The sequence below is a fragment of the Colletotrichum truncatum genome, assembly GCF_014235925.2.
Source record: "Colletotrichum truncatum strain CMES1059 chromosome Unknown Contig_0002, whole genome shotgun sequence".
NCBI lineage: Eukaryota > Fungi > Ascomycota > Sordariomycetes > Glomerellales > Glomerellaceae > Colletotrichum > Colletotrichum truncatum.
In genome coordinates, this window is record NW_027222399.1 from 4,597,502 (window position 1) to 4,625,215 (window position 27,714).

At 47.3% G+C, this 27,714-nt stretch overlaps 11 protein-coding genes across 11 annotated transcripts; 6 read left to right on the forward strand and 5 right to left on the reverse strand.

Moving 5' to 3' along the window:
- Positions 1 to 609: 609 nt before the first annotated feature.
- Positions 610 to 3,521, forward strand: CTRU02_204209 (peptide transporter mtd1; the record flags this gene model as incomplete). Its single annotated transcript, XM_036728302.1, has 10 exons — positions 610 to 892; positions 956 to 989; positions 1,039 to 1,077; positions 1,134 to 1,361; positions 1,425 to 1,531; positions 1,582 to 2,212; positions 2,265 to 2,457; positions 2,508 to 3,004; positions 3,061 to 3,400; positions 3,462 to 3,521. 10 exons carry the CDS (start codon positions 610 to 612, stop codon positions 3,519 to 3,521), a joined length of 2,412 nt encoding a protein of 803 aa, XP_036580011.1.
- Positions 3,522 to 4,100: 579 nt separating this feature from the next.
- Positions 4,101 to 5,404, forward strand: CTRU02_204210 (sirq protein; the record flags this gene model as incomplete). Its single annotated transcript, XM_036728303.1, has 3 exons — positions 4,101 to 4,395; positions 4,457 to 4,587; positions 4,637 to 5,404. 3 exons carry the CDS (start codon positions 4,101 to 4,103, stop codon positions 5,402 to 5,404), a joined length of 1,194 nt encoding a protein of 397 aa, XP_036580012.1.
- An 86-nt stretch (positions 5,405 to 5,490) lies between these two features.
- On the reverse strand, positions 5,491 to 6,948 carry CTRU02_204211 (complement fixation-chitinase; the record flags this gene model as incomplete). The annotated part of the gene is made up of 2 exons (XM_036728304.1): positions 5,491 to 6,607; positions 6,668 to 6,948. The coding sequence occupies 2 exons, from the start codon at positions 6,946 to 6,948 to the stop codon at positions 5,491 to 5,493; spliced, it is 1,398 nt and encodes a 465-aa protein (XP_036580013.1).
- Positions 6,949 to 9,018: 2,070 nt separating this feature from the next.
- On the forward strand, positions 9,019 to 11,331 carry CTRU02_204212 (C6 transcription factor; the record flags this gene model as incomplete). Its single annotated transcript, XM_070204345.1, has 3 exons — positions 9,019 to 9,071; positions 9,505 to 10,580; positions 10,634 to 11,331. 3 exons carry the CDS (start codon positions 9,019 to 9,021, stop codon positions 11,329 to 11,331), a joined length of 1,827 nt encoding a protein of 608 aa, XP_070062108.1.
- A 95-nt stretch (positions 11,332 to 11,426) lies between these two features.
- Positions 11,427 to 12,434, reverse strand: CTRU02_204213 (Versiconal hemiacetal acetate reductase 2; the record flags this gene model as incomplete). Its single annotated transcript, XM_036728306.2, has 2 exons — positions 11,427 to 12,034; positions 12,086 to 12,434. 2 exons carry the CDS (start codon positions 12,432 to 12,434, stop codon positions 11,427 to 11,429), a joined length of 957 nt encoding a protein of 318 aa, XP_036580015.2.
- An 828-nt stretch (positions 12,435 to 13,262) lies between these two features.
- Positions 13,263 to 14,222, forward strand: CTRU02_204214 (NAD dependent epimerase/dehydratase; the record flags this gene model as incomplete). Its single annotated transcript, XM_036728307.1, has 1 exon — positions 13,263 to 14,222. One exon carries the CDS (start codon positions 13,263 to 13,265, stop codon positions 14,220 to 14,222), a length of 960 nt encoding a protein of 319 aa, XP_036580016.1.
- Positions 14,223 to 14,881: 659 nt separating this feature from the next.
- Positions 14,882 to 16,039, forward strand: CTRU02_204215 (transposase; the record flags this gene model as incomplete). The annotated part of the gene is made up of 1 exon (XM_036728308.2): positions 14,882 to 16,039. One exon carries the CDS (start codon positions 14,882 to 14,884, stop codon positions 16,037 to 16,039), a length of 1,158 nt encoding a protein of 385 aa, XP_036580017.2.
- Positions 16,040 to 18,786: 2,747 nt separating this feature from the next.
- Positions 18,787 to 18,885, reverse strand: CTRU02_204216 (mule transposase domain protein; the record flags this gene model as incomplete). Its single annotated transcript, XM_070204346.1, has 1 exon — positions 18,787 to 18,885. One exon carries the CDS (start codon positions 18,883 to 18,885, stop codon positions 18,787 to 18,789), a length of 99 nt encoding a protein of 32 aa, XP_070062109.1.
- A 2,850-nt stretch (positions 18,886 to 21,735) lies between these two features.
- Positions 21,736 to 23,376, reverse strand: CTRU02_204217 (g-protein coupled receptor; the record flags this gene model as incomplete). The annotated part of the gene is made up of 3 exons (XM_036728309.1): positions 21,736 to 22,755; positions 22,814 to 23,018; positions 23,078 to 23,376. 3 exons carry the CDS (start codon positions 23,374 to 23,376, stop codon positions 21,736 to 21,738), a joined length of 1,524 nt encoding a protein of 507 aa, XP_036580018.1.
- Positions 23,377 to 25,564: 2,188 nt separating this feature from the next.
- On the forward strand, positions 25,565 to 25,864 carry CTRU02_204218 (uncharacterized protein; the record flags this gene model as incomplete). The annotated part of the gene is made up of 1 exon (XM_036728310.1): positions 25,565 to 25,864. The coding sequence occupies one exon, from the start codon at positions 25,565 to 25,567 to the stop codon at positions 25,862 to 25,864; it is 300 nt and encodes a 99-aa protein (XP_036580019.1).
- A 185-nt stretch (positions 25,865 to 26,049) lies between these two features.
- CTRU02_204219 (uncharacterized protein) lies at positions 26,050 to 26,851 on the reverse strand (the record flags this gene model as incomplete). Its single annotated transcript, XM_036728311.2, has 2 exons — positions 26,050 to 26,522; positions 26,599 to 26,851. The coding sequence occupies 2 exons, from the start codon at positions 26,849 to 26,851 to the stop codon at positions 26,050 to 26,052; spliced, it is 726 nt and encodes a 241-aa protein (XP_036580020.2).
- Between the last annotated feature and the right edge of the window lie 863 nt (positions 26,852 to 27,714).

Consider the following 27,714-nt stretch of genomic DNA (forward strand, 5'->3'; position numbering starts at 1 on the left):
TGCATTATACACCAGTTTCAAATACTTCCTTACATATATTCAGTTCTGTTTTATCGGAGCTCGCTTTCGGATGTTGCTCTTTCAAGCTTTTCAAGCAAAGTCTTGGCTTATTAGCCCGGACATATCTATCCCGCCATGTCGGGATCGGGCCCGATTATGTGGGCCAGAGCGAGATGGCGACTGGCTAGGCAGGTCTCGCGTCATTCAAAGATTGCAATCACTTCCGAGGGCCACATCCCACTCTCTCCCCCAATTAAACCCAGAAACTCGGGCTTTCAGTCGGTGCCAGCCCGACATCGCGCAGAATCAGCGTTCGATTTGTAGGAAGGCTCTGTGGAACTGGGACGACATGGAGCATGAGGAAACCATGACCTTGTCCAACAACGGGCTTGGCTGCGTTAGACCGTTTACGTGATTAGGGACGGTCGGAGTAGTCCAGCCCAGTTGATAGCACTCCATGGGGCAATAAAAGGAATCAAGGAGAATGTGCATGTCATTCAGCTACTTTTCGATGTTTGTGAAACTTACCATTCCTCACGGAAAGTCTTCATCATTCGGCCCACAGCCTGTGCACGAAAAGAGATGGACTTCATCCGTAAGAAGAAAACGATGGTCTCCTCCGCGGAGGTGGATCAAGACGCACTCACACCCACAGCAGACGGTGGCGTGCCTAACGAGTCAGTGAAGAACACGCCTCAGCGTGTTGACGACGACAAGTCTGATGACGGCCTGAAAGTAAACGATCCTGAGCGGAACGAAGCCGAAGACGAGAGACAGCTGGTAAACGGTGGCGTTGTTATCAGAGACGGTAACGATGTCGCGAGATACGTTGTCTCAACGCAAGACGACGGCGACCCAGCATGCACATTTCGATCTTTCATTATCGGATCTGGTAAGAGTTGCTCTAAGTGTTTCGCTGGACGAATCGTAGACTCATACTAACTACCCATGTCAGGCCTCACTGCTCTCGCAGCGTGTATTAACCAAATGTGCGTTCAATTAAAATACGAAGTTTCAAGACAAATCTAACTTGCCCAGTTATTTTTACAAGCCAGTCGAAGTCTCCTTTGCTTCAGTGTAGGTTATGCAGCCGCTAACTTTGTTACTTAAATCTAATCGTGTGTATACTATAGCTTCCTCTGCCTAATGGCCTACGTGATCGGAGTCCTATGGTCCGTCGCGCTTCCCCGGCGCCACCATGTTGAGAAGTATCTGCCATCTCAAGCAAAATGGCTAGGCCCTGTCGTTCACTTCATCAATCCTGGCCACTTTGGATTGAAAGAGCATGCGGTGGCCTCAATCTTATCCACATCCAGTGGTAATGGCGCAGCAATTGTGCAGGTATTTGGTGCCGAGCGACTGTAAGTCTTGGACTGATGCCTGTTGAAAGTGATCTTTGGCCAGATAATCTAATTTCATTGCAGGTTTTACAACCGAAGCACTGATGCTGCTACTGCCATCCTGACCGTGTTTTCTGCCTCAATCTTTGGATACGGTCTTGTTGGTCTTCTTCGATCTATTCTAGTTCATCGTAAGTAGTATGTTGATTTGAAGCTGTTCGAAATGGCTGACGATCTACAGCAAGTGAAATGGTTTGGTGGCAATGCCTTCCGATGATATCCATATACCAAACTCTCCACCGTGACCCTAAAGGAAACAACCGAGAACGCCTTCGTATGTTCGGCTTCACATCCATCGGCATGTTCATCTGGGAACCGATTGCATCTTACATTTGGCCATGGCTGAACGGCATTTCCATTCCTTGCCTCGCTTCAATGAAAGCCGCCCCCCCGACGCGAAAGGTTTTGATGACGATTTTTGGCGGTATCTCATCCAACGAAGGTCAAGGTATCCTCAACTTCTCGCTCGACTGGCAGTACATCACCTCCCGCTACATGTCACTTCCCCTTCTGCAACAAGCCAACTCTTGGGTTGGAATCGTGCTGTCTTACATCATGTGCTTCAGTCTCTACTACGGCGGAGCTTGGGGCGCCAAAAAGTTCCCTTTTATGTCGACCGCCATGTTTGACGAGAAGACTGGAAAGGTCTATAACCAGACGGCAGTCTTTGGCCAAAATGCAATTTTAGATGTGGAGGCGTTGGAGCGGCACGGCCTCCCGCGATTGACCGCGACGAATGTCTGGGCGAACATGGCCGCGATGGCAGCTATTGGCGCGCTGATCACCCATATCTCATTATTTTATGGACCATTGTGAGTGTTCCATGATTTTAGAGTCGAAGGGGACTGTGTTAACTTGAATCAGGATCAAGCGGTCGCTTATACAGGCCTGGAAGAAGACCGAGACAGACCCTCATTACAAGATCATGCAAGAGAATTACAAGGATGTGCCGATGTGGTGGTATTTCGTAATCCTTCTGATCGGCTTTTTCACCGGTCTCGGTGCCGTCATTAAGGGGCACACTACTCTAGATGCATGGGCCTACGTTTGCGCTATTGTAGGTCTGCCTTTGAGATATTATCACATGTTCTATTACTGACAATCTAGCTTCTTGGGTGTATCGTCGCGCCTTTCTCGCTCTGCTTGTATGGCCTCCTTGGAACTAGTGTTGCAACCAACAACCTTTCCAAAATGCTGTGTGGTGTATTGCAACCCGGCAAGCCCGTTGCAAACTTATACTTCTCGATGTTTAGCCACGAGGTCACAGTGCTTTCCGTCTTTCTTTCCACCGATCTCAAAATGGCGCAGTATCTCAAAATTCCGTGGAGGACAATGTTTCTTCTTCAGACTTGGGGCAGTTTGTTTGGAACTGCGCTGAATTATGTCATTATGGATACCATCGTTACCAATCGTCGAGAGATTCTTCTTGACCCTATTGGAAACCAAGTCGTTAGTCACAATCTCGATCTCTCTGGGAGCTTGACTACCGGGTTACTGACATATATCCAGTGGAGTGGACGTAAGATCCAATCTCTCAACACCACCGCAGTGACTTGGTCACTTGCGAAGTACGTCTACGGCTTCAACAAGGATGGATATGGTTGGTGAGTTGCCACAACGAATGAACAGATGCTCTGGAATGATTCCTGATTATTTCCAGGATTCCCTTATCCATTGTTATTGGCGCGGCAATTCCTGTCATTCTGTGGCTTGTCTCTCGCAAGTATAAGACCATCTACGCTTGGGAAGTCCGGAAGATGGTAACTCCAGTGATCTTTCATAACGCGTCTGACACGACCTCTGGCACAACTTCAGTCATTTGGTCCCAAGTTGCCACAGGCCTGTGGTCTCAATGGTACATGCGCTTGCGCCATCCGGCGTGGTTCGGCAAGTATAATTACATCGTTGGTGGTGGCCTTGACGCCGGTGCTAAGGTCATGATGTTTATTCTGACTTTTGCCGTTGCTGGCGGCTCTGGAAAGGAGGTTCCTTTTCCTAAGGTACGTAATACTATATCACCTACTGATCTCGAATGTCTTGAAGCGGCTGACAGGGACGCAGTGGTGGGGCAACCCAACGTCGACCTCGAAGCAATACGCCGATTATTGTGGTACTGGCTAAACCAACTATGCTCTGAAAATTGGAGCATACAGGCTAGTGACTGGAACATTAATAAACGCAAAGTCTGAACTAAGCGCTGCTCATGTCAGCTTGCGGGAAAACAATAGGCGTAAATAATCTATTAGAGGGCCTTTAATACACATATACATATAAAAACTCAATACGATGCTTGGACTTTTCGAGATTGTCAATTTATGCTTTGGATAGAAGAAGTCCTGGTCCTCTAATTCCTCCAGGGACCAGTGGATACCCCACAGTTCAGTGGTGGAGCCCTCAGTGAGGATAGGCGCTAGATTATAGGATGTGTCAACTGCCCCAGTGCTGAAATGGCTCTGCGTCACTCGCCGGTATGAATCATCATGGCTCAGGTTTAGCGCTAAACTTCATTGGCTTGACAACACCACACTTTGTTTCACTTGCATGCGTACCGCGTTAGGGTTGGCTTCCAATAAACATTTGAGGGGCGGCTTTGCTACATGCTCATCATCAAAACCGCAATCGTCGAAACAGCAGCGCTAAATTCATACCTTCAACAACTCCCCCATTTTGCCACACTCCATTATTCGAAAAACTTCAGTCATGTCGGAACGAAATCATGCAATCGTCTTCGGCGCCGCTGGCCTTATCGGCTGGTCAACTGTCAATCAACTACTATCCAACTATCCCGCCAAGGGCTCGTTTGACAAGGTCACTGCCGTGATCAACCGTCCACTACCAGAAGCCGAATTCCACTGGCCACAGAACTCTTCAAGCCGACCTGAGTTGCAAATAGTGCCAAAAGTAAACCTGTTTGATGTGACTGCGGAGGAGTTAAGTCAACAGTTGAAGGCCAATGTCAGCGGCATTAAGGACGTTACGCATGTTTTTTATTTTGGTACCAAGCTCTAGTCTCACCTCTTCAATGTGACTTCTTCATCGCTAACACGTCAACGTAGTCTTCAAAGAGGTCAACGACAATCACATCCTTGAGTGCCAGGTAAACTGCGAAATGATGCAACGCGTTGTTGACGCTATCACTTCTTTGTCGCATAAGTTGAAATCAGTCGTCTACCCTGGTGGAACTAGAGTAAGTGTCAGCACCCTTTGATGAATGTTAATCTTTCTGATAGTCACAGGGTTATGGAATATATGTACCTGGAGGGACCTTTCAGCCTCCACTGGAAGAATCCATGGCGGATAATCTTCCAGAAGACTATGCCAAGACCGTCGCGTATCCATGGTTCAGAAAACTCCTCACCAAAGCTAGCGAAGGAAAAAGCTGGACGTGGACGGAGGTATGCCCCGACGCCGTGGTCGGCTTCACTCCGAATGGATCTGGATGGTCACTTGCGTTGCACTGGGCTCAATACCTTTCACTATATGCCCATAACCACAAAAGTTCCGCAGACAAGTCAACCTCTCCTGTGGAAGTCCCGTTTCCTGGCACTGAAGGTGGATTTGACGGGCTTTTCACCCCCGTGTCTTCACACACTCTGGGGCGTGTTATCGTCCACGCTTCTTTGAGCACAGATAAATGCGGCGGCAAGATCATCAACGTAGCCGACAGCGAGAACCCAACAAAATTTCGAGAAATTTGGCCAGCTCTCGCCGAATGGTTTGGCCTTAGAGGCACAGATCCCAGTGGAGAGGAGAATGTCCTCAAGCCTGGTGAGTATGTTCAAAGGCACAAACACCTTTTCCAGGAGATGGGTCTACACAAAGCTGTTACTGCAGGGGTTGGTGCAGGAGCGTCGCAGCTCGATAGCGTGGGCTACTGGTTGTCTTTTGACAGACAACTCAGCTTGAAAAGGCTTAGAGAAGTTGACTTCGTGGAAGAAAGAGATCCGATTGAAGGCTGGTTGGAAGCACTAGAGCAATTCAGAGAGGCTGGTATCATTATTTAAAGCTAAAGACATGGATTGAAAATTTTAGCAGGTAGGAAAAATCCTATTTATAAGCCACACTGCTCGGCTCGTCTGAATCATGACGATCAATTATTTCCAAGTCGCACTGGATGTGAGGGGCATTGCTTGCCTCCAGATGGCGAAGTTGAGTTACGTGTAGAGTTTAGAGGTCGCATGTTGTTACGGATATTGTCGTATTGAGACACAGGGTATGAGAGTAAATTTCTTGACCGGTCGAGTGATGCCATCCATATAGCCGTGTTTCGGACGATACTCTCTTTCCCTATCTTGTCTCCTGAAGCCTCCCAGTACATGGCGCCGCCCAGCTTCTTCTTTTTGATGTATTCCTGCTTGTATAGAGCGCTTTTTAGGTCATCGTAAGAAACGAGTTGTTGTGTGACATTATCATATGAGTACGTTGCTTTAGCCACATTGTCCCACATGACTTTGGCTCCTGGGCGTGGGAGGTCCTTGTAGGTCCATATGCCGGCCTGACCAAGGGTACCGTTAGGCAAGCCACGATAAGGCTTGCCGAGACCCTTGGTGCCGCTGAAGGCACGTCCATAAAGAGGCATACCAAGGTTAATCTTGTAAGATGGGACACCAGCCATGGTATAGTCTTTGACGGCCTTATCGATGCTCGCTCTTGTACTGAGTGGGTTCTTCTTACTTGGATATACGTTTGACTGGTGGCCAGTAGTGTTTTCCCATGGACCTGCGAAATCGAAGGCCATCAATGACCAGAAGTCAAGCGACTTGTCCATTCCCTTAAAGTCCAAGGCGGCGTAGTTCTTAGGTCCGGCAGGTGCTGCGAAGCCCAATGTGAAGTGATACCCATTGGCATACTTTGCTGAATACATATCCAATCCAGCACGGAGCTCAGAGAGAAGCTTTACAGTGTTGTTGCTCGCCGCAGTGCTGTTCGGGTATTCGTAGTCCACATCGAGTCCATCCAAGCCGTGATCGGCGACAAGTTTAATAGCCGAGGAGACAAAGTTGAGCCTGAGCTTTTGGTTCGCGAGGATAGGCGTGAGCTTTGGTGATCCGTTGTAGCCTCCAATAGATAGGATAACCTTCATTTGTCTGTTTGCCATCTTCTTCAGGTACAGCTGCTTTACTAGACCGTAGGCATTATGGCCTGGCTCATTGGGTTTATCCTTGGCAAAGAGCTTCCCCGTGTCCGCCCAGGGATCGGAAGAAACGCTGATTTTGTGAGTGACTTGAAATCATTGTATCTCTAGCGTAACGGAATGAATCACTTACACAGTTCCATTAGGCTTGACATCAGCGAAAGCATACAGGATATGGGTTACACTGTCGATTGGGATGTTGTCCGGGTTGTAACCTGCACCATAGATGCTCCAGTTGGTCACGTATAAGACACTCCGATGCCGTATCTTCATAGAACAATTCCCACGGTTCCCTGAAGGCTCGTGGTCTCCTTTCTTGGGGGCTCTAATTCCTGCAAAGGGCTTCCTTTCCATAGAAGGGAAGCTGAGCGCCTGGGTCACGAGGAGTGACACAAGTAGTGTTAGGAACTTCATCACGAAAGTAGTCCCGAACGGGAAGAAAAAGAAGCAACGAGTAAAAGATGTTGACGTTATACGCTAACATGTTGCGAAGGCGGAGACACAGGCCTAAATGGTAACACAAAGGCTGTGAAAGGCCGATAGCAACACGATATAAGCTTCCGAGGAAGCGCGAAGCTCTTGTTTAAACTTTCTCAACAAGGATTGCGACGGATCAAAGTTCGTCAGGGGAAATTCTCTCATAATCTCTTCAGTTTCCCTTCTTAGTATAGTATTGCTCGGATTTCGACATCAACGGCTAACGAACTCCCTAACAGTATTTATCCGGCAGGTTAATTATACATTTTGATTATGGATTCTTTGTAATATACATGTTTGATGACGGAAAATCACCAGAAATGACATTTATACAACCGGGTGGTTAGCTAGTTTGTGGAATGCAAGCATGTCTGTATCATTTTACGTTGCAACCCCTCAAAGCTTGTTTGTTTCTCACACCTTGTCTCAAGCCAATGGCACTTGCCATGATGAAAGCCACACGACCTCATAGCCGATGTTTGTGTGATCGGATGACGCCAGCTAAAGCTTGCCGTGGTCCGTGAGTCAGGATTTCCTCGGAGCAATGTTGGGATGCGTCGGATTCAATCATATCTGTTGTTCATCGAACAGCAGAAAGTTCCGTCTGAACAGTGGGGATCATCGGTCCAAGCCGAATTATCGGCATATTGTGTCCACTCTGATGGATCCGCGTCGGAACGGAAGTAGGAGCCGTTGGGTATCCTGGAACCAATCCTTGATAACGATAGGAACCTAAACTTGTTCTCCCACCCTTTGCGACTCGATATGCTTTCTTATTCTACGGCTAGCTTGGTTTTGAGTATTGCTAGGTTATCCGACGCGGAGCATTTTTGGCATTCCAAATACCAGGACATCTTTTGGTCTGATCCATATGATGCCATCATTTTGCCTTCGTCAGTGTCTTTCCCCTCACTTTCGATGACGAGGCCTTTCCGAAGCCGGCTAACCCTTGCTTTCCCAGAACCTGCTTAACTCGATCTGAAAGATAAGTAGCTCGAACCGATGAGGAATGTTAGTGTCCATGGGAATTACGAGCCATAAAGCAACTTGAAAGAAATAGAGGGTTCCAAGGCTGCTGTTTGGGCTTACCTTACATATGGGTAGGTGAAGATCCCCATAGAGTCTTGTCTCTTAGTCACCGACGCCAGTCCCCCATTATCAATGGCAGTCAATTCGTAAACATTATTATGTTGAAATTATTTTCATAAAGGAGAGATGAAAATTGACTCGACTTCCATGTCACGGAGAGATTGGTATGCAAGTTGCTTAATTAAGAGACGGTAGATATCGACATTTGCGGGTCCCCACCAAAAGGGTTGTGGGGGTCAGGCAGTTCCAGGATTACTTCTTGAACGGCACCAACCAAGATGTGCAGTTCTAAAAACATGTTGCTAGAAACTCCAATTAATATACACGAGCTTTATTAAAATAATCAAACGCCAAAAAAGTAGAAAATTATCCCATTTTCAAATGTCAATGGGGCCGAGTAGAGCAAATATCCTTGCTTTTACATGCCGTTGTTACCTGTTATCTCCCAGCTACGAGGCATATCCAAATTCAAATAAGGGGGTTAAGTCGAATATTCTGGATCTTTTATGTCTAGTATGTCATGAAATCTAATCAAGCATCATACTCCCCAAATTTCTTTTGGCTTCAGAGGCACTGAGTGCTCAGAGATGGAAATTCAATCTTTCATCATAACAGTTCAGCTTCATCTCTAAGCGACGACAGGACACGGCGCCTAACAATACCATAATGAGCGTAGATAGTGAGACAAGCAAAATAAAACCCACTTCTCAATGAACAGCTTGCGGGGTTCATGCGGGGATGCGGGGGGGCCATTCCGTTACCTTCAATCATCTCCAACGCTTTCTAAGCAACCGTGGGGAACATCTGACCTCGAAGACGTCCCTATTCCCTGTCTTTCTCCACACAAGTACCGGGTGGTCACCACCCATTGGTGCTCGTCGCGTGTTTGACAACCGAACTTCTCCTCTTTCACTCCTCATGACAGACCCCAAGTCTCATAAGAAAGAGCTCGATTTCAAAAAAGACGGCTTGTATGAGCCGCATTCCAGGCGATGTCGAAACGGACCTGGTCAGATGCCAATGACGGCATGGAATTCATGACGGTAATTCGTCTTTGCTTACCGATTTGTGGCATTAAGTGAGCTGACCCAAACCTTTAGTTGCTAACTGCTGGCAATGGAGAAGGATCTGTTCCACAGATATCGCGAAAGATAAAGGCATGCGCTGCATGCCGCAAACATAAGGTTTGCGCCAAGCCTCAATATTCAAGGTCCATTGCTCACAATTCGTAGATCAAGTGCTTAATGGACGAAAGCGGGCCGCCATGTCGTCGATGTTCCGAACGAAACTTGGGCTGTGTACTTGGAAAGAACCTTTCAGAGCATTATTGATGAAAAGACTCAGTAAGAGCCGCTGTTAGCTTTGAGACATCGTATCTGGTTAACAAGGCTGATAACCTCACAGGTACAACGAAGCAGTGTTGCATGATATCGAGAGTCTTCATAACACTCTGAAAGATATTACCAAGAAGATTGGCCTACCTGAGCCTGCCGCACTTCAGACCTTGAATCTTCGAAACTCTACAGATTCACCCTCACATAATGGGCGCCCGGCGTCCACGACAAACGGTAACGGCTACCGCCTTGGTGTACCCGGGGAGGACAATCATGGCCCGTCTTGCGACAACTCGCCCAAAATCTCCCCTGAGGACGAAAACCTTCCCCATGTGCCCATTCACTCGCTCTATGCCCTCACAAAACTGAGAGCTCTGAGGTCTCCAGATGCTCCTGAGGGCCACTCAAGTCCTGCTCTTGACGACTTCATTGCACGTGGTGCATTACGATTAGACGATGCTGAACGACTTTTTCGGCTTTACCGTGACCGGCTGGACCCGTTCATGTATGGCGTTGGATGCAAATATCACACACTGGACGAACTGCGCCGCAAAAGCTCTATCCTCACTGCTGCGACCCTTACAGTCGCATCACTTCATGACCCCCAAGCGAACGGGATCTACGGGGTCTGCAGCTCAGAGTTTCGTCGGCTTACTGAAAGATCAATGTTTGATCGCAGGGTGGATCGTGATTACCTCCGTGCCATGTGTGTGGCGTCCTACTGGCTCAGCGATATGTCATGGATGTTGTCGGGCTATGCAATCAGAAGGGCAGCAGAATGCAATCTACACAATAGCTACACTCGTGCGATCGAGGAGAAAAGTGAAGAGGCCGCTGATGGAGCTAGGCTATGGTACATCCTCAATATCTGTGACCAGCACCTGGCGACATTGTACGGAAGGCCCGCAATTGTTCAGGATGACTCGTCAATGCAGCAATGGGAAAGCTTCCTCGAGTCACCGGTTTCAACGGAACAGGATAAACGACTAGCAAGTCAAGTGGCGCTCTTGGGGATCATTGGTAGTATTCGAGAACTTTTTGGTCCAGACAAGGGGCATCCAACTCCAAGAGCGTACATTCACCAAATCACGCAGTTCAACAAACAACTTGACCATTGGATTAAACATTGGTCAGAAACGCTACCAGGCAAGTGGACTTCTCTAACGCGTATTATTGGGCGATAAACTGACAGTATACAGAAGAGTCAGAACATATCGGGCGCTTCCCACGTAAAGGCGCCAAGTTGCATTTTCACTTCGCGAAACTCCATCTCTACTCGCACATCTTCCGCGGTCTATCAGGAGACAGTCCGATACCTTACCATTTCCTCGACTGCGCTGCGACTGCAATATCAGTCGCAACCTCGACCATTAACTTCATATTAAGCGACCCGGACGTTGCTGCTGGTGTTGTGGGTATGCCGTCATATCTTCACTGTATGACTGCATTCGCATGTATGTTTCTGATCAAGGTGGCTGTCAAATACGGTGGAGATCTCATTGAACCAGACCGCGTCTGGGACTTGACGACAAGCCTTGTACGGCATTTTCGATCGTTACCCGCAGGAAAGTGGCATCTGGCCAATCTTATGGCACCGGGTCTTGAACGCATGGCTGCAACTCTGAAACGAAGCTATACTGGACAGCCAAGTCAGCTCCATGACATTATGCCTGCGAGCAACGGGATGAACGGAACAATAGGCTCACAACTGGCTGCTCCTGGAACTGACGGAGCGTTTCTTGGCCCTGAAGGAGAGTTCTTCTTTGACTATGACATGAGCTTTGGGTTATCACCAGTATTCAATTTCGACCTGTCGTCTTTGAATAATGAGCAGTCGTCGGCAACAGCTCAAGAGTTCCCAAACGTTGAGTACCAACTTACGAGACCTGGTTCATGAAATCAAACATCAATCTATAATGACATCTGAAATTAAGTACATAGACCATCACCAAGAAGTGGTGTTTGCTATAACGCAGTCGATTAAATTACAAACTACATGCCCTGAATTTGCCTAGGTCTATATTCGGATTCCAGATATTCGCACTCCTCTTCCGTCAGCTTGACCTTGAGAGCCTCAATAGTCTCCTTGATTCGCTTTTCCGAACTCAATCCTACAATGGGCCAGCACCCTTTGTGAAGCACCCATGCGGTAGATACAAGTGCCATACTCACTCCCTTCTTCTTCGCGATCTCCTCCACGCGGTTGACAATGTCCATGTTGGCATCGGCAAACCAAGCCTGAGACTTCTTGTCTGTCTGGCTTCGCAGCGAAGTGCCTTCCTGGCCTTCTTTTGGCAACGGCTTGGCGAGGATACCTCGGGCGATCGGAGACCAAGGAATCACCCCGACGCCAGTCGCGCGACAGAAAGGCAGCATCTCTCGCTCTTCCTCGCGGTAAAGAAGGTTGTAGAACGGTTGCATAGAAACAAACTCGGTCCAGCCGTTGGACTTTGCGATGTACTGCAGACGGGCGAATTCCCAGGTGTACATGGATGACGCTCCGATATAGCGGACCTTGCCGGACTGAACGACTTCGTGTAGTGCCCGCATGATTTCCTCGGGTGGTGTCTCGCGGTCAAGACGGTGAATTTGAAGCACATCTTATGTCTGTGAGAATTTGCTGCGTTCTTTTCCTTTTCAAGGTTACTCACCGATGTAATCCGTGCCGAGACGTTCTAAGCACTTGTCAACCGCATGGAAAACATGCTTTCTGCTGAGACCCATCTGGTTGACTAGCGGCCCGTCGTTTATACTCGGGGGTCTTGAGTCGTCGTCCATGACTGGATTGAAGATCTTTGACAGTATCACCACTTTCTGTCGAGGGATGTTGAACTTCTTCAGGGCTTTGCCGATGATTATTTCGGATTGACCATTTGAGTACATGTCGGCCGTATCCCACGTGTTGATTCCATTATCATATGCAGCCTTGAGAAGTTCCAGGCCTTCTGCTTCCTCGAGAACCCATGGTGAGCCTTCCCATTTAGGTGAACCAAAAGCCATACATCCAAGGATGATTTTAGAGACCTTCAGGCCACTGTTTCCAAGTCTGGGAGAAAATAGTAAGCATTGTCATGTAAGAAAACACAAGTTTCGAAAAGAAGAAGAGAAAAGTGACATCAAAGTGTTAAAAAAGGCACAACAGTGAGATATAGTATAAGACTAATTCTTGAACGAGGGGCAGCTAATGTGAGGGGTTATGTCGTTAACTACCAAAAACATTTCGCAACTAACCTTACGTATTCCATGTTTCGGTATCTGTGTGCTGAGAGCTTGATTGACAGGATCTTCGACAATTCAACCCGATTAATGAATTGGATAAACCGCAACAACGTAGCAGTAACAACTAGTGTGAACAACCTCGAGGTTTTGTTTCTTGTCCCATCACGTCATTTTCCTCCTTCTTCGGCCTCACTTTCCTCTCGTGCTCGGTTATGTGGGACTCCATCGGTTGCGTGGACCCCATTAGGTGCGGGGAACCCCCCCGGCCCGTACGAGTTCCACTTTGTTTTGGGTATGCCGGCTTTCTCACCGATGACCAAAATCGGCATCCTGCATCGGCTACCTGTCCGACTAACGAACGCGAACGTTGCTCGCCTACAATTCCGCCGCGCATCAGGTCGGATACACTCGGCAACTGGCAGCCGGAAAGAGGGGACTTCCCAAAAGACGTATTTTGGCCTTCCCCGTAGCGAGATCGGACAGGTTAACCGAATCGTGAGGGGGCAATGAGGGGTGAGGATCGTGTCTACATCATTTAGTAGGTAGAGCTTCATTCTCTGTGCAGCACGAACTGTCATCTAATTACCAAATACCGAAACAATAACCAACATGGCAAGCGAAATCCTCATCACTGGAGCTGCAGGCTTCGTCGGCCAGGCGCTTGTATCGGCCCTCATTAATGCCAACCCCTCTAATCAACTTACCATAACCGATGTCGTTGAACCTCCAATCCCGGCTGATGTGGCAGGAGAAAGTAGCAGAATAAAGTCGCTAAAGGCTGACCTCACCGACGCGGCTGCGGTAACGTCTCTGTTATCCAAGCCGTTTGCCGCCGTCTACTTGCTGCACGGTCTCATGTCAGGCGGGGCAGAGGCGAACCTTGACCTGGGTCTTAGAGTGAACTTAGACTCAGTCCGTGCAGTGCTCGACCACCTCCGCAAGAACTACCCTGGCACTACCGTCGTATTCACCAGCTCATGTGCCGTCTACGGCCCTCGTCAACCCGTCATTGAGAGTGAGACGGTGCCGAAGCCAAAGACTTCTTATGGGACTGAGAAACTTATCATCGAGTTGCTGGTGGAAGACTACTCCCGCCGCGGCCTTATTGATGGACGTATTGTTCGCCTTCCAACGGTTACGGTCAGGCCCGGCGCTCCGTCGGCAGCAGCGTCAAGTTTCGCATCTGGAATTGTTCGTGAGACATTGAAGGGTATTAAGAACGTCTTACCCGTTAGCCGCGACCTTGAGATCTGGGTCTGTAGCCCAGCTACAGTCGTCAAGAACCTTGTCAAGGTCAAGGACGTGCCTAAGGAGAAGTTTGGCGATTCAAGGGTTGTCAACCTCCCTGGTATTACTGTAACTGTGCAGGAGATATTGGATGCAGTGGAGAAGGTTGGCGGTAGGGACGCTTTGGCATTGATCGAGGAGAAGAAGGACCCCGGTATTTTGGCTATTGTGGACACATGGCCAGCTCGCTTCGACGTCAGTCGAGCCTATAGTCTTGGCCTGGAGCCCGACGGGCCAATTTTGGAGGCTGTTGAGGCATTTGCAAAAACTTTGAAGCAATAGTTGGGTCCATAAAGAAATCGGAGTATCCGCACATAACGTCGCACACCCACTTCTCGCACACCCCCACATTTCGCACACCCATAAATCGCTCATGTAGAATTTTACCCTCTTCAACATTCTTTAATATCTTCACCACTTTTACAGCGATTATTATAATTCTTTGAATAGTTACTCTTATACGCTTAATGGGCCAGTATACGGAAACAGAAGTCAATCAAGCTCTCAATGCAGTTGCAAGTGGGCAGAGTGTCCGAAAGGCAGCTCATGATGCTGGAATTCCACCATCAACCCTCCAGTCTCGATTAAAGGGTTCACAGGCAAGAAATGTAGCTTTCTCTAGCTTCCAGAAGCTATCTCCAGCACAGGAAAGTCACTTAGCTGAATGGGTGCGTATCCAGGCGGCGTTAGGGCTGCCGCCAACACATCAACAACTCAAGGAATTTGCCCAGCGAATCCTAGACATCAGAGGCACTACCCAGCCACTTGGGAGAAACTGGATTCAGTTCTTTATTAAGAGAAATCCATCAATCAAGGTTCATAGAGCTAGAGCCATCGATTCTAAGCGTGTCAATGGGGCCTCAACTAATGTAATCAGGCAATGGTTTCAACAACTCGCCCTTCCAGAGATCAAGGCGATCAAACCACATCATCGCTATAACATGGATGAAACTGGTATCCTAGAAGGCAGAGGATCAAATGGCTTAGTACTGGGATCATCAGAAAGCTCATCAATGCGAAAAAAACAGCCTGGGTCTCGGGCTTGGACAACTATGCTTGAGTGTGTCTCTGCAACTGGTCAGGCGCTTCCTCCACTTGTTATTTATCGAGGGAAATCGGTTCAACAACAATGGTTTCCTCTTGATATCCATAAACGTGATATTTACAGTGGTTGGAAGTTCACAGCAACTGAGAATGGCTGGACTTCAGACTCTACAGCTGTGGAATGGCTTGAGAACATCTTTATCCCTCTGACTAAGCCTGATCATCCCTCTGAGCAGAGACTATTGATCCTAGACGGTCATGGCAGTCATGAAACAACAGAATTTATGTATCTCTGTTATAAACACAAGATATATCTCCTTTTCCTACCGCCACATACATCCCACGTTCTCCAACCTCTAGACCAAGCAGTCTTTGGGCCTCTCAAGGCGACCTATCGAAAAGAGCTTGGATACCTCATTCAACACAACGATTCTACAGTTGTAGGCAAACGGAACTTTCTTACCTGCTATGGAAAAGCACGCCAGATGGCATTTTCAAGCAAGAATATCAGAAGCGGCTGGAAAGCAACAGGACTATGGCCCATTTCGATAGCTCGACCGCTCATGAGCCCTCTACTGCTTGAGAATGCTTCCAAGCCCTCAAAGCCAGGCTATTCTACGCCTATGAGGGCCTCTGATGGTGGAAAAGACGAAAACTGGGCATCTGCTACATCCATAGTAGCCTGGTCAACGCCCAAGAAGACAGTTGATCTATATGATCAACTTAGCTTATTCAGCAAGTTGGATAAAGATCAGCAAACGCAGCGACTGTTGTTTCGGAAGGTTCAAAAGGGATTTGATGAAAAGGACTATCAATTGGCTACAGCAGAGAAGAAGATTGCAATGTTGGAAGCAGAAGTTGAGGCTGGAATGGTACGGAAGCGGCGTAAGGTCCAAATGAGCTCAAATTCGAAGTTTGCCAACATTGAGGCAATTCACAAAGCCCAAATTGAGGCTGGCGAAATTGAGGATAGCTCAGATGAATCTAGCGAGCCTGAATTACCTATTAAAACTGGCGATAGTATCACAGTTGCAGGAGACGAATCAGACTTATAGTTATGAAGTTGATGAATACCTCATGATGACCCAATTTATGGGTGTGCGAAATGTGGGGGTGTGCGAGAAGTGGGTGTGCGACGTTATAGAGAATAAAGCAGGCATAAATTCTTCACGAAAGTTGTTGACTACTCTATTGAGATCAACAGGGAATTTTTTACTGAAGCAGATGCTTGGCCCCAGGGCACCTATGAACAAGAACATTTTTGAGTCGTTCCAGTGGCACAAAACAATGAAAATAGCGACGAAATGAATTCCATTTGCAACTGTAACATAGCTGGAAACTAGCGATTAATTCATATTTCTTAGACTCTGAGGTTGACACTTTCAGGCCTGGCGACACGCCTTCAGGCACCTCCCTGTGAACACCAAAACCACACAACACTACGCAAAACCTGCTAACCGACTCGTACACTCTCCGTCAGGGGACCGAGTAAGTGACTCGCTACCTACAAACAACCTCCAAACGCTCTGATGATCATATCTACAGACAAGGCCTACCGAGGGCAAGCTGCCACATGTACGTCATTTAATTGGGTTTAATACGCCTTCTCTACTCAGAGGTGAAGCGACCACTGTCGAAACTCCACACGGATGTTGTGCCCAGTCACACGTAGTTTCTCTCCCCATTGTGTGATAATTCCTAAATTATATGTTTTTTCTTTGTGTCTGTCCTTCTGATGAGGCTTATGGGGATCTCATACGCCTTCTAAGAGCGTCCTTGACTGCTTATCAAACCGTCTCCCTGACCAACGCACGTAATCACAGGGAAGAGAAAGCAACAGTGCCGCTAGGTTGCATCTAAACTGTCAATTAAACAACATCCAAGAACCATATTTTTGACAAATATTTGCATGGCTTACAACCGACCTATTCTCAGCTGGGACTTCTAGGGGCAACGTCCCACAGATGCTGACGTCTGCTATCCACCAACTACTAAGTCAGGTCACTTGGACGTGTAAGTCAGCAACGTAATGACACGAGAGACGTTTCGACAGTCGTTGAAGCTGCGTTAGTGGACGTTTCGAAACAGCCAGAAACAAAGAACCCCTGAGTACTGAGAACAGTTGCGGATGCCTCGTCGGCATCGCACGACTCCCAAGAAGCCTGATGACGCCAAACCCACCTAGGGCCGTCTTTTCAAGTACTTCAGCCACGGATATGGAGCGTTCAAGCGTCCTTGTGGGCTGGAAACCTCGCTCAGAGAATGTTGACATCGCCACAAATGCAGGCGCCGGCGTCGTCGGGGCATAAGAAGGCGGGCTTGAATCACCATTATTGGCAGAAGGCAGCTACAAATGAATGCAGAGGTCAACGGGAAGTAAAGTCCCTGGGGGCCTCATTTGAAACACCTGCCTTGTATGGCAGCATGACTAACTCCTGAATTTCACCAAGTGAGTTCAAGTAGAGCGGATCCTTAACTAACATGGCTTGCCAAAAGTTCATCGACCAGTATTTAAGAGAGGTTAGGTTGTCAGGCCGTGGAGCCTGGGTTATGACTCGAAAAGGGCCTTTTTTCCAAGACAAGATGGAGGGCATTGGGGCCTATCACAGGAATTGATCGCGCGGAGTAAGATCAGAAGTCATTGGTCAAACATCTATAGATAAACTTTATTCGCCCTGACCAAGGTTATGAACATCATCAATCAGAGTTCGTCTTTACTGTATCTCCTGCGTTGTTCTTGACACATGTTGGATTTGATCGACAGAGCAGACATCCAACTCAACTAGGTAGCCTTTAGAAATACGAAACCCGAATCCTCCTTTTGTTGAAGGTAAGAATAAGCATGTGGCATGATCTTCCCATTATCTTGGCGTTCTGTTGAAGGCTTTGGTGAGTAATATGGCAGGTCCCAACAGCTTCACCGTTCACGTGTTCCTAAAAGCCATCGTTTTGTCATCTAAAACAGTTCGGCCAGGGTCAGGTCTGGCAGCGTGAGCGTCACACCTACGCGAAGTGATCTTCTGTCGGTGTACTCGGCTGCAAGGTAGATACCATTCGTATCGCTTCCTGTCCAAGTTCAGTTGACTGCGATAGCGTAAAGAACTTAACTACGCCCGGCGGTAAAGCCGACGGGGAAACTAAAGCTGATTGGACATACATTTTTGACTCTATGCTATGGTTTCCTCGAAGCCTAAATTGTGCCCACTTCCCTGCTTGCTCTTCTATTTCTGCCTTTTTGCGAATTCCCGCGGCCTATTGTACCTTATTAGTAGCATGCCATCTTAAACGCTGTTCTCTAAATGTTTGACGTACTGTTCACGGCGGCTGAAGCGGTGCATGCTGCCTATGGGATAGGTTGGTATGTGCTTAGTTACGGATTTAAACCATGCTTATCACTCTTTTCTCTCCTCGCCGAAATCTGAAATTTGCCATTGACACAGTCCGATCTAATACTGCGATACTGACCTGTACAAATTTCACTAGCAAAGGGGGGCTTCTCTATGCTTGCTTTGGAGTCAACTTTAGCTTTTGTATACTCAATGCTAGGGGTCTCAAGTCGGCAAATGGCCAGTTTTAGGTTATCCAATTTCTGTTATTAGAGAATGTTCTTGAGGATATAGGTCCATCGCAAGATTGCATACACTGCTTCTGCAAAGTAAATGTATAGACCGGCTCCCAATAGGTTCACGGGTACCCGTGCGTGTAAAATTTCACGGGTACCCGTGGAAATGACTAAGCAACTCTGATATGGGGCTCATGAGCCAATGAGAGGCACGGCCTGCATCAAACTTATCCGGAAAGTTTACGACTTTACTACGATGCACTCTTCGGGCTTACTACCAGCGTATAACGCCTCCTGCTCTGCCTTATCTTGCTCGACTCGTTTCCAGACTTCGCTCATACCTCTCTTACTGTTTTTAAAGGGGTTTTGTCCATCTTCCGTAATAATCAGCTTATCGACCCGTTTGTGTTCAGCCCTATCCTAGTCCAGATAAGCTATCATCTCCTCCTTCGTCCAATCCCTTGACCCGTGTGAGGTAGTGCAGCGTCCTTTCATCTGCTTATAGTCAAGACACCACTCATAACACTTTTTGTCATAACGTAGCGGAAGTCCTATTGCCCTTCGATACTCCTGGTTTGTTTTGACACTCCCACGAGGTTGAGCACCGTACCAGGCGCTTCTTGCTGCATAGTACCGTCCGTATATCGCCTGAGGTGAATCGTATCCTGGCAGCGAAGGTGAATGCGAATGCGCAAATGGTGATAATACCCGAGGTGGTGATATACTGGTCTCTACCACTATAGCAATAGTCGGTTGAACCAACTCTGGTACGTCCTGCACGGCGTTTGAAGGAGGTTCTTGTGTATCTGTCGTCGTCCCGGTAAATATCGCAGTTGATACTGTAGCTGGATCTGGAGTAGGTGTCGGTTCAAGCAATAAATGCGTGTATCGCAGAGGGCACGCCTTTGAAGTCATAGTATGGCCAACTGTATGACACCTACTGCATTTGCTTGGGGCCCGTGAAGCAACTTTAACAACTTCGAACCTGCTAGGCTTTTGTCTAGTGCTTGATTTGGGAATACTGGGATTCTCTAATTGCAACCTGGGCTCTATGCGCTGGCGAGGCTCTAGCAATAGCTGCGGCGCTCCATCACGCCTCAAATGCTAATGTGCATGGAAGTGCTCACGTAGAAGAACAAGATTCTGTTCTTGTAAAGTCTTCAATTTGTGTAAGCATAGGAGACCATATACTCGAGAAAACGTCCCCGTACAGGCTATGGAAGGATTTGTGTCTTTCTTCGTGAGCAGCTTCCGTTGCTCTTCTACTTTGCGCAAGGCTTTATGCGATACCTAGCCAAGCATTGCGCCGTATATTGACCCTGAAAGCTCAACTGGTATCCGTATTTGCTGTTTAACTTGATTTGACTTTAGATCCGATAGCTGATTTAGTAAAGCATGCTTCATTGCTTGCCAAGCTTCAAAAAGGTCTAATATAGATCGTTTCAAGTGCGATTTAAGTAGTGCATGAATACCCTCAACTCGCGAAGTAGCCATATTGCTAAAATGGGTATGCTGATCGACCTAGGCTTTCACTAGCTTCTCTTTGTATGGTTTTAACCAAACGGACGTAACATAGCCGACTTCTTCGAGATGGTCCAGAAGATAGCGTTCCTTAAACTGGGAAACGCGCTCCTCAAAAACCACCTCAGATGGCGAGCTGATGATCGAATGCCAGGAGTTATAGAATTCTTCCTAGCTCTGAGTTGAAGGTTTGAGCGCTGCAGGATTGTTGACTGTCTTTGGCTTAGTAGAGTCAAAAGCTGGATTATAATGTTGAAGAACGGCCTTGTTTGCATGCCAGAGGCAAAGCAAAGATGCAGAAGAGGGGAAGATGGTTGCAACAGCGTTAATGCATGCTAAGCAGCGATCTATGAGGATAACCGCAGGTAGGCTAGCGTTGCACTGACTATACAAGGATTTGACCCGCTCTAAAGCCCAGGTATAGTCATCTTCTGCCTTGCCGCTAAGAAATGCAAACGCAATACAGAACGACCGTTGGCAAGCATCGACGCTAACTATATTAAGAAGTAGCATACCATACTTATTAGTCTTATAGGTACAGTCTAGTAACATGATGTCTGGGTAGGCTTGGAGAAGGGCTAAGGAATCTGGATGAGCGAACAAGACAGCCGTAACTCGGCCATCTGGTACAAACTGCATGCGACTCCAGAAGCCTTCCTCATCAAGTTGATTAGCAAGTGCATGGATCGAGGTCTGCCCTTCACGAACATCTCGTTTAGCGGCTGCAATATGATTGTAGATATCCTGCTAGGTCGCTATAGAGTCTGTCGTTTGTCGTATGTATGTTCTGATGTCCCTGGGTGCGACGCTAGCGTTTGAAAGACCGGCCACCTTGGCTTGATCCTCCTCAGATAGCTTGCAATGCGTTGGGTGAGCAGACGGATGTTGGCTTGGGGGATGATTATGAGAAGAAAAACGCTTATCGGGCTGGTGTCTCAAGCTCCATGTGCTCTTATCCAAAGATTCCTTAGCAAGGACGGAAAATTGACAACCAGTCCCCCTACTAGTAGTTTGCCTTTGCCGCGCTATTGATGTGCTTGGCGGATGACACGACCTATCGCATGAATATATAATCGTCCGTCGTCCGCTTTTCTCCTTTGTTGATCTCCCGGTAGTGAATGCGTATCCCTTTGTCGCCGCCCAGTTGTTGATTAACATAAAAAGCTCATCGCGAGATTTATGATCGCTTTCAGGGGGGAGACTGTCGTCTGGGAATGTGAGTATTGAGTCTTTGAGAGCTATTTCCATTTTTAAGAATATATGACTGAAGTGCTGGATGCAAATAACGCGTGAAAGGTGTATGACACAAGACGCGTTCATTGACGTGGGCAGGTTGCTTAGTCATTTCCACGGGTACCCGTGAAATTTTACACGCACGGGTACCCGTGAACCTATTGGGAGCCGTATAGACCAATTGTATTACATAAGCTATGAGAACCCTAAGTCTTTATGCAGAGGGTTGTGAATGTGTACATTGATTTGAGTGTATTAGGTATCCTGTACTTTTTTCTATCATCTTACTTCCAAGGAAAAGCCGAAACTGCATCAATACGGTCTGAGGTGATCAACGTAGAATCAACAATATAGATGTAAGGCCTATGTTGAATTAACAACTCACTTCCGGAGGATCTTCGATTGAATCTCATTATACACTCCCATATCCGGATTCTATACTAGAAATCCTTGCATCACGCGTATATCTCCACCTAGTGAGGAGGTCGCCGTTTCGAAGTCGCGTGTCTGGCTTCTGTTGAATCTTTTGTTGAATCGATATCCACCCCAACTCAAGCGATGTTCCTGGGCACCTCTAAACATGCCGAATCTCGCCCGTCTAGGTTGATCACCATGACTGTCGAGGTGGCGCGTCTGGCGGAAATGCCGCATTTCTGTCCATTCTTCTCTGAAAGTTGAACAACTAGTCATGAAGAAGATCACCGCATTCCACACCCCTTGAAGCGGCAGCACCACGGCGCAAGCAACATTCAAACCGAAACTGACATTGTTTGGATTGACAAGTTCGTAGATTATGTTGATTGAACTTGGAGTCCATGTAAAGAGTACGGAAACAGCAAACAAACAACAGGTTCGGAGATAGGCGAGCTTGATGGGATCGAAACTTTTTAATCGTGACGAAATCTTTTCGTTGACGGAACCTACGCGCGGAAGGATGGAAAGTTGGGGCTCCAACGATGGTGGACTAGAATAGTAGGTTGTTTTGAGTAGTGGGCTGCCCTGCAAAGCAGCCTGCTCATCACTCAGATGCTTTGGATCCTGGTCTCGGGCTGTAGGGTTCACAAAATCGTTTGTCATGGCAGAGCAGGGCATCTGAGGCACCCAAGGCTTTGGTGAGACAGTAGTAGCCTGTATATCAATCGCTGTGTCTCCACAGTTTTCGGTGCGACCAGTGAGGCTCTGTTGGGTATCGGGAAGAGACCAATCTTCAGACATGGGTGTCCACGACGAGTGAGACTCCTTTGCTGCAGAGTAATCTTTACCCAACCACGAGGCGTTCCTGGAATCATTACTTGGATTGCTCAAGATGAGATTCCTCAGTTGATCCCGCTGATGGAACACGTGGTACCCGACGATAAAATACACAACGGCTGAGCCGAAGATGCAGCACCACGTAGGTACGTAGAATGTGTAAATGCGAAGAACACCCCATTTGGTTGTGATCCAGCACCACAACTGCTGTCATATCAGACCATGCCCGATTATCTTCAAGTTATGTGGAGTTCAGGCTTACCGCAGCATCGCCATAAATTGAAGCACCTGCTCCGTCCGGCTTTATCACAAGCAAGCAGATGCCGAGAATCAAGGGTCCCCCGAAACATATAGCACAATAGACCCAGAGGTATCGTCGAAATGAAGACGGATTGGCGCCGTCGAAAAAGATGAGAAAAGCGTTGACAGCCATAGCGAAGGACCACCAAGGGTCGGACTGCATGAACCTGCCAAGGACAAGTGTCAGTTGTCGTGACAGTAAGGAAGAAGCTTCTGGTGCACCCACACTTGTAGCAAGAAGGCCTGCGTCTGACATAACCCTGAATCCGCACCGATATGGAGCCCACCATAGCCTATAGCACAGGCGATACTTGCACCGACATTGGCGATAGAAGCGAGGAGGACAAAGAGATTATGAAGCGATCGCATGCGTTTAAAGGCCCAGTAGGTCACAAATATCAAACTAACCCCCAACAATGATAAGATAGCACCAATTCTTTCGAGTGTGACTAAAAGGTTGATATCGTTCTGGGCGGCAAAATCCGAAGTCGTTTTCGAGACTACATCGCCGAAGCTGTCCTTCATTTTCCAAGATGAGCTTCTCAGTTCAACCTTCTCGTAGCCGCGTCGGCCTGTACGTATTAGGCGAAGTCGATCGATGTAGCTGGATCAAGCCTATTAGCTGACTGGTAAGGTCATGGGCAAACGCATGTTTTTGTTCCTCACTATAGAGAATATGACAGGCGAAGGTGTAGCCCTACCTACAATTGTGTCCAAGCAGCTAAGGTGGAACAAGGCGCAGGAGAAGTCGGCCATTCCAAGGAACAGAAATTTTAAGAAAGACAAGAATGAAGATTGAATGGGGATTGAGACTGACTATATGGACGGCAAAAAATGAAGTTTCGATAAAAGCTTTGAAAACCTGGGGGTCTTCGACGAAGAACGTCAAGTCAGGAGTCGCGCTTGGCTGCTCAAAGACCTGCGCTAGACGCAGTGTTGCAAATTGGAATGATGTTGCGGCGAGTCGCTGATTATTGCGATGCGAGAGGAGCAAAATCGAAATTTTGGGTGGATTGCTACATGTTCATCTCCAGCAACAAAGACTGGCAAACGGAGCAGCAGCTGCAAGGTAGCACGTTGTTATCAAGCCTTTGAAGGTTTTGAGAGAAATTTTTGTATGGTAGGAATGCGCCGATGCACGTATATTGAGGCTTTTCGCGATTAGGAACGCCCTAGGAGGTGACAGAAACCTTGGAGAGGATGTTTGACCTTACTCAGGCTTATTACACCGTACATGATTGACTCAGTTCCTTCAGGGAGGTATTGGATGAGTGCAACCAATAGGCATACATGGGTGTCGAGAATCACGCCACATTCTGAAACAGAACCTTCAACATTAGCATCATTATCTAGCTTTCCCACGTGAAGCTTCAAAGAAGGGTGCCGACTCAATCGAATCACTAGCAGAACCCCACAACACAACAGCTGTCGCGAAGGCGCCCATGAAAGCAGGCAGACCCTTGCTCATGCAGCCACTGAGACGTTGTTCAGACCATGGCCGGCATCAGATGAATCTGGGATTGGATGGATGAGCAGATGTCACCAAGAGGATATGAGGGGGTGTATGTGCTTGGCAACTTTATAAGCTGCTATAGTCCTCTTTCTTAGGCAATTTAGTCTAGAATGAATAATTATGTGATACCCGTCCGTTGCTGTTAGACACTGAGATATGGGCGCCCATCTTGGAGAAAGTAGCTTAACCACCTCAATATAGCCGCTATGTTAAACTGAATTGAGAAGCGACCACCCGTTGTTGACAGCCATTATAATAGTGTATGTCCTTTTGAGAAGCAACACAGCAATTTCAACATAACTGTAAGTTAAGGCTAAATATAGTAGTGTTCGTCCTCCTACATCCGCAACAGCGGCTTCTGCGCACGTTTGAAGAAGCAAGAGTACAATACTTATATTTCCCTTTACACACACTACTACAAGCGACTTCATAACCCAAGTCCCTCATTCAGATCATGTTTGCTCTTGCTAGTAGGAAAACGCACTGACCCAGACAAACCAAAATACGAAGCATAATGCAAAGGTCCCGCTAGTAACGAAGGTCCCGCGGCATAGCACCGACCTTTCCACGTTAGCAGCAAGCCATTATTTCTACAAACCCTAGATTAGTCATATCAGTTAAACATGGAGTTCATAATGGCCATTAATATCTTCTCTGCCTATTCTATAGTAGCATATTAGTACTAAAAGCTCACAGAAATAGTAGTCTTCCAGGAACCTGCAGCATAAAGTCTCAGTTGTAGGGTTGTCCTGGTATAGGCCAAGCCAAGTCTTCTCCGGCTCCCAATAAGCAACATCACGAAAATATCTGGATCGCGGCTAATTAAGCCTACCCATGACAGGCTTTGGATGGAACAGTTCCACAGAAATGCTACTTACGTGATCCAGGCGTTCCACAACGCTTCTCGTGCTTTCTGGTTGTGTTAGCAGCCAGAGCAGGCGCCTCGATGGCTTTATGTTCACAAAAAATATAAAAGATTAGGACAAAGGAGTTGCAGGAGCTGATCATCATTTATGCTTACAGAAAGAATAATGCATAATATCATACGCCAAATTTTCAACTTACGCCTCAATTTACCAGCCATCACATACCTATGGTGACAGTAGTATCGACCACGATCGTCCACACTATATGCGCTACTGAAAATTCGAATGTCTACGAAGTGCTACCATGCTGGGCGACGTGTCGGCACAAAATCGGATGTATAATAGTCTTCGAACAACAATCGCTTCCTTGAGGCACACCAATCACCCAGACGTATTGTCTGTAGTTCAACGCAAACGCAGAGATATTCGACATGCTGTCACGCACGTATCCAAGTCTGTCCACGCCCTGAGCGATATGTTAGCTATCCATCAAGAGTTTGATAACGCTTGCTACCATGAGGCTGCCGACAGAATGCGAGTTTGGGCCATAGATATCATAACTGATATTCGATTGAGATTCAGCGCTCTCCAGGAAAATGACGACCTGCCGCCGAATACTGCAGAGGTCAAATAAATTCTGGATGATCTTGTAGAACAGATTCGTTACATTCAACCGCCATCTGACGTCTGGTAGGCATCAGTACCTCAGTGTACCTTATAAGCACATGGCGGTAGCGGCGGGATCTTGTATATGTAAGTAGATGCTGTAATTAGTAGCTATCTGATTAAAATCAAGTGACAAAGTGAAGAACAAAGTGCCTAGTTGGGCATGGACTCATACCCGTCAGGCGCAATGAGCGGCGGTCGCACGTAATCAATCTCATCCAACGAAAATCCGTGTGAAACATCGTATGTAGAGACCAATTGTCCGATTTTAAAGTACTTCCAGCCCACATACCATTCAGTACAGCCCTCAACATCAGGATACAAGCCTCGGTCTGAGCCAGGGGTCCTCCCATCGAAAGCAGCATCAATGACGGCGATGACTGGCTTAGATAGGACACGATACTCCTGGGGCTTAATACTATTCGCTGGCATTTTGGCTAGCGTATCGATACATTTACTGTCCACATAAAGGCAGTAGTTGAATCGCGGTAGCCATTCCACCCCAGAATTGGTAGCGCCAGGGCCGTCACGCTCTTCACTACGGCCTGCGCACCAAGATTTAAAGTGTCGTCGTACATCGGCCTTGGATGCACCATTGAGTAAAGCCGGGTCGGAGATGACCGGCCCTAATATTTGCGTTAGAAACGTCGTAGTACTTCAATATAGGAGAGCAAACGATAATTAAGTAAAGAGACCACTCACAATCCATATACTGCTCAAGAAGTACGTCACCACCTACAATGTCGAGAGATTTACGTGCAGCAAGCTTCAGCACCTCGAGATAGCGTTCCCACGCTGCATTATCGTTGTATACAGTCCGGTAGATAACAAATCCAAAGCGGTGGAAGCCAGCATCCTTCATGCCAAAAGATGTGGCGGCAAGCGGGTGTTCCCCCCAATTGGATGCGTTAGTATCCTTGAGCGTGAAGCTATAAGAGCCATTTTGAGTGCTCATATGCCTTAGAGAGCCTGACGATGTCAGTCGCCAGTGGTGGGAAATTAATTGATGGGTGGAAATCCGACCCATGCCTAATAACAACCTTTGGGTTAATGCCATTGATACTAGAGTAATCTTGAGATTGTAGATTGATATGGGTTTATCAATGTGCAGCAGGTGTTTCTTTGTTTAAGTACTCGTTGGTGGCCCGTGCTACGCAAGCATCCACTATACGGTTCGAGACAAACTGGCATAGAACAGATTGCAGCTCACCTGAGGTGCCGGGGGGCTTGCTCCCTGAAGGTAACAAGACCCATTTAATTTATATTTCATTATAGGTGAGATCCCTGACCCTTGTTGTGTCCAAAGGGCTGGAACACCTGATATTCTCAGCTCGCCAGATGCGCGCCAACCAAGTTTCTATCCTCGCTCTTCCTAGGCATGGTTTTATTCTCTCACTAACCGGCCTATTCTTAGTAGCGGGCAATTGTTAAGTACCTACACCATTTTGTCAGCTCCTCAGTAAAGCTACAACACCTATATAAGTGTACTAGAAAAACAGCTACGTAAGATAAGTTTTTATTTATTTAGTAATGTACCTATTGTACTATCTTGTATCTCAATATGTTAAATGATTGGTCTTCCTTTCTACGGTACCTTGTTACCCCTTCCTACATCCCATCAAATATCCTGTCTTAACCGCCTAGCCTGGGTCTTGGTTGGATATACATAACGGGTAGTAGTAGTAGGATTGCCTTTTACTGTAGAGGAAAAGGAGTCTATTACTATAATCCGTATATAGCAGAGATAATGTAGGAGTGCAGGCTGAAGTAGTTGCCCAAGCCATCTGGTTCGCAGTCACCCACGAGACTGGTAGAGAC